Source organism: Corvus brachyrhynchos, unplaced genomic scaffold (genome assembly GCF_000691975.1).
Source record: "Corvus brachyrhynchos isolate BGI_N302 unplaced genomic scaffold, ASM69197v1 scaffold175, whole genome shotgun sequence".
In the NCBI taxonomy this organism is placed as follows: Eukaryota; Metazoa; Chordata; class Aves; order Passeriformes; family Corvidae; genus Corvus; species Corvus brachyrhynchos.
The window spans coordinates 5,692,488-5,696,723 of NW_008238448.1; the positions used below are offsets into that span (position 1 = coordinate 5,692,488).

At 52.6% G+C, this 4,236-nt stretch overlaps 1 protein-coding gene across 1 annotated transcript; it reads left to right on the plus strand.

The window, feature by feature from the left end:
- The first annotated feature begins 74 nt into the window (after positions 1 to 74).
- On the plus strand, positions 75 to 3,382 carry MFHAS1 (malignant fibrous histiocytoma amplified sequence 1). The gene is made up of 2 exons (XM_017736741.1): positions 75 to 2,481; positions 3,369 to 3,382. Exons 1-2 carry the CDS (start codon positions 75 to 77, stop codon positions 3,380 to 3,382), a joined length of 2,421 nt encoding a protein of 806 aa, XP_017592230.1.
- The last annotated feature ends 854 nt before the right edge of the window (positions 3,383 to 4,236 follow it).

Consider the following 4,236-nt stretch of genomic DNA (forward strand, 5'->3'; position numbering starts at 1 on the left):
TCCTCTGGCTCAGCGGCACCGGGCTGGCATCCCTGCCAGAGGGCCTCTGCCAGCTGAGTGCCCTCGAGAGCCTCATGCTGGATGGCAACCGGCTGCAGGCGCTGCCCGCTGGCTTTGGCAGACTACAGCGGCTCAAGATGCTGAACCTCTCCTCCAACCTGCTGGGGGAGTTCCCCTCTGCCATCTTGGCGCTGCCCAGTCTAGAGGAGCTCTACCTGAGCCGCAACCAGCTCACCGTGCTGCCCCCTCACCTCTGTCAGCTCCACCAGCTCCGCACTCTCTGGCTGGACAACAACCGCATCCGCTACCTGCCTGACTCCATCGTGCTCCTCCACAGCCTGGAGGAGCTGGTCCTGCAAGGCAACCAGATCGCCATCCTGCCCGAGGGCTTCGGGCAGCTTTCCCGTGTCACCCTGTGGAAGATCAAAGACAACCCCCTCATCCAGCCCCCCTATGAGGTGTGCATGAAAGGCATCCCCTACATCGCAGCTTACCAGCAGGAGCTGGCCCACTCCCAGCCTGCCCTCAAACCCCGCCTCAAGCTGGTCCTCATGGGCCTAAAGGATGCAGGAAAGACCCTGCTGAGACGGTGCCTCATGGAGGAAAATGGGCAGAGAGAGGACATGGGAAGCCTGGAGGCAGGGAGCACCCAGCACAGAGGGTTTCCTGGGCAGCAGCAGGACACTGGGAGGGTGACAGTTGGGTGTTGCCCCTTTCCAGAGCCTCAAGACAGTTCCTCAACTCGGGTACCTGTCGTGCAGCAGGTGGAACGTCTCCCTGTTGAGCGGCAGGATATCCCTTCTCGTGTGCCCTCTCACCGAGCAAAAGGGGAGACACCATCCCCTGCACTGTCACTGCCATCCAGTGCCCCCCAAGTACCACTGGGACTAGGACTATCAGGAGGCAGTAAGGGCATCGAGGTGATGGACTGGACAGCGGATGCAGAGAGGGGCCTGACATTTATTGTGTACGAGCTGGCAGGGGACCCAAGCTATGATGTGATCCAGTCTTTCTTCCTCTCTCCTGGAGCCTTGTACGTGCTGGTGGTGAATTTGAGTGCCTACGTCCCTCAGCACTTCTACCCCTCTGTGGGCTATTTCTTACACTGGCTCAGTTCCAAGGTGCCCCATGCTGTGGTGTGCATGGTGGGAACCCATGCCGACCTCTGTGCGGAGCGGGAGTTGGAAGAGAAGTGCCTGGACATCCATCACCAGATCGCTCAGCAGGAGAAGAGGGATGCTGAGGGACTCCAGAGCTTAGTCCAGCAGGTGGATGAGGCTCTGGGACAGGACTTTGACCTGCGCTGCTCCAGCCCACACGCTGCCTTTTACGGAGTCTCAGACAAGAACTTGCGGCGAAAGAAGGCCCAGTTTCAGTATCTTCTCAACCACCGCCCACAGATCCTCTCTCCAGTGCTGCCTTTCAGCTGCCAGGACCGTTGCCAGGTGCGTCGCCTGCGGGACAAGCTCCTCTCGGTGGCTGAGCACCGGGATATCTTCCCAAACCTGCACCGGGTGTTGCCCAAGTCCTGGCAAGTGCTGGAGGAACTGCACTTCCAGCCACAAGCTCAGCAGTTGTGGCTTAGCTGGTGGGACTCTGCCCGACTGGGCTTGCAGGCAGGCCTGACGGAAGATCGGCTCCAGAGTGCCCTGTCCTACCTGCACGAGAGTGGAAAGCTGCTCTACTTTGAGGAGCATCTCACCTTGCGGGAGTATGTGTTCCACAACCTGCCACGGCTCATTGACATCCTCAATGTCTTTTGCCAGCGGGATGCCACCGTGCTGCTACAGAAACTGCTCAGTGACACCCAGATTGACGAACTGAGGATCACTCAGCTTCATCATTACGTGGAGGGCTTCTTGCTGCATGGCCTCCTTCCTGCCCATGTTATCCGTCTCCTTCTTAAGCCCCACATCCAGAGCCGGGAGGATCTGCAGCTCATTCTGGAGCTGCTGGAGAAGATGGGGCTATGTTACTGTGTCAACAAACCCAAATGCAAGCCCTTAAATGGGGCAGCTGCTTGGTACAAGTTTCCCTGTTACGTGAAAAATGAGGTGCCCCATGCAGAGGCGTGGATCAATGGCACCAATCTGAGCGGACAGTCCTTCGTGGTGGAGCAGCTGCAGATTGAATATAGCTTTCCATTCATTTTCCCACCCGGCTTGTTTGCACGCTACAGTGTCCAGATTAACAGCCACGTGGTTCAGCGGTCGGATGGCAAATACCAGATTTATGCCTACCGGGGAAAGGTGCCTGTGGTGGTGAGCTACCGGCCTGCCAGGGGAGCTCTGCAGCCAGACACTCTGTCTATCGCTAGTCATGCGTCCCTACCAAATATCTGGACAGCTTGGCAAGCTATTACGCCTTTAGTGGAAGAACTGAATGTCCTGCTCCAGGAATGGCCGGGCCTGTACTACACTGTGCATGTCCTCTGTTCAAAGTGCCTTAAAAGAGGGTCACCCAACCCACACACTTTTCCAGGTAAGGCACAGCCCAGCTTGCCTTTCATCTCTTCTGGAGCTTTGCCCCTTCTAGAAAGGTGTCTTATGAGGTCAGCCCTAGCTCTATTTCTTTTTTTCTTTTTTTTTGTTTTTTCTTTTTTCTTTTCTTCTCTGCTCTAGCTCCTTTCCCTGGTGGTTTGAGTCATGAGAGAAAATATTAGGGTAGCTCCAAGGAGACAGGCTTAAAATAACCCTATTCTGAGAGGAGGGGGGTGTTACATCCCCCTTTGTCTGTGCCTTTTCTCTCTGCTTTTTGGGTTTTGGCCCTGAGGGTTGGCAGTGCTGTTGTTGAAAGGCTCTAACCTGTCCTCCTTGTTTTGATTCCTTTGAGTGGGGACTGTGGTGTTGGGGGATTTTTTTCCCCCTAGTTCCTTTCACCCTGCAGCTCCCACTTCCTTGGAGCTATTTGTAAACACACATAGAGATGTCTAAAACATTGCAGGTGTCCCCCATCCCCCACTTCAACCCTCCACCCCCAAAACCTGGCCTGTGCTGCAGCCTCTCTGAATGCAGGAGAGCTCCTCCTGGTAGACAATGGGTGCGTTGGTCTCCATAGCCCTGTGTAAAAAGAGCTTTCTCTGAGCCCTGTCTCTAGCGGGAAGCATTCCTCCCTGAAGAGAGAAGGGTACTCCATCTTCTTTGTTTAAGTGTCTCACCTAGAAGTGATTCCCAGACTGTGCCTTTTGGAGCTGTTCTCACGAGGATTTTATTTTCCTTCCTCTCTCTCCCTTCATCAAACGAAAAAAGCATAACCTCTCTCCTCTGGAACATGACTGGTCGTGGTGCTTTATAAAGCTGTCACCTCTGAAGTTGTGATTTTTATTGGTGATGTTTTCCAGCAGCATCTGTTTTACTTTGTTTGTGCAGGTACTGCCTCCTAACTAGTGTCCTCTCAGTTCTGCTTGGGTTTGCTCTGCGGCTTGCAGGGTGCCATGGGAAGGGTGCTTTGATGTGTAAATCTGCATGAAATCAAAACACACTCTGGACTGTGAGCAATGCTCCAGAAATCTGCATTTTAACAACCATGTTGGAGGTGTGTTGTAACATTATTAAGAGGTAGCCTGAAATTCTGCAGGGAACTGTAGCATGATTTGAGTTAAAGCAAGCAGTGGTGCTGAATTTGTTCATAAGTAAATGTGATCAATAAGGCGTGGGTTTTTTGGGATTGTTTTGGGGTTTGGATTTTTGGGTTTTGTTTTGTTAGGTTTTTTTTCCTCTGGACATTTAGAATAAGGAGATGCTGTTTGCTCCTCAGCCTGAGTCCTGGTTCCATCAACTGTATCTCCCTCTTAACTGCTCACTTACGTAAGAGCCATTGGACTGGGGGGGTGAACCCATGCTGTGAGACATGCTGAGTGATATCTTGCTGCTGTCATGGTGCTTAGGGCAATGTGATCTGCTTTCCAAAAAAAAAAAAACCTGGAAACAAAAACCAAACGTGCCACAGAACCCCTGAAAAAAACCCCAACAACCAAACCAAACAAAAAAACCCAACAACCCTCCCCAAAACCCCACCAAAATTAGTCAAGACAGCAAACATGTACATGCAGTGTGATGGTGTCATGGGCAGCTGTTGAAAATTTGGCTTGAGAATTCCAGTCTGCAGTCACGTATCTCCTTTATTTCTTCTTAACTGGTGAATGCTTTGTGGCTGTCCCTTTTTTCCCTGTGAGTAGATGATGCTTTAAAAGTGAAATGTGAAGGGGAGCCAGACTGCCTGCAGGCAGTTGGTGCT

Bases quoted from the DNA above. Each gene is read 5' to 3' on its own strand.
- MFHAS1 (XM_017736741.1), top strand. From the start codon at position 75: ATGCTGGATGGCAACCGGCTGCAGGCGCTGCCCGCTGGCTTTGGCAGA.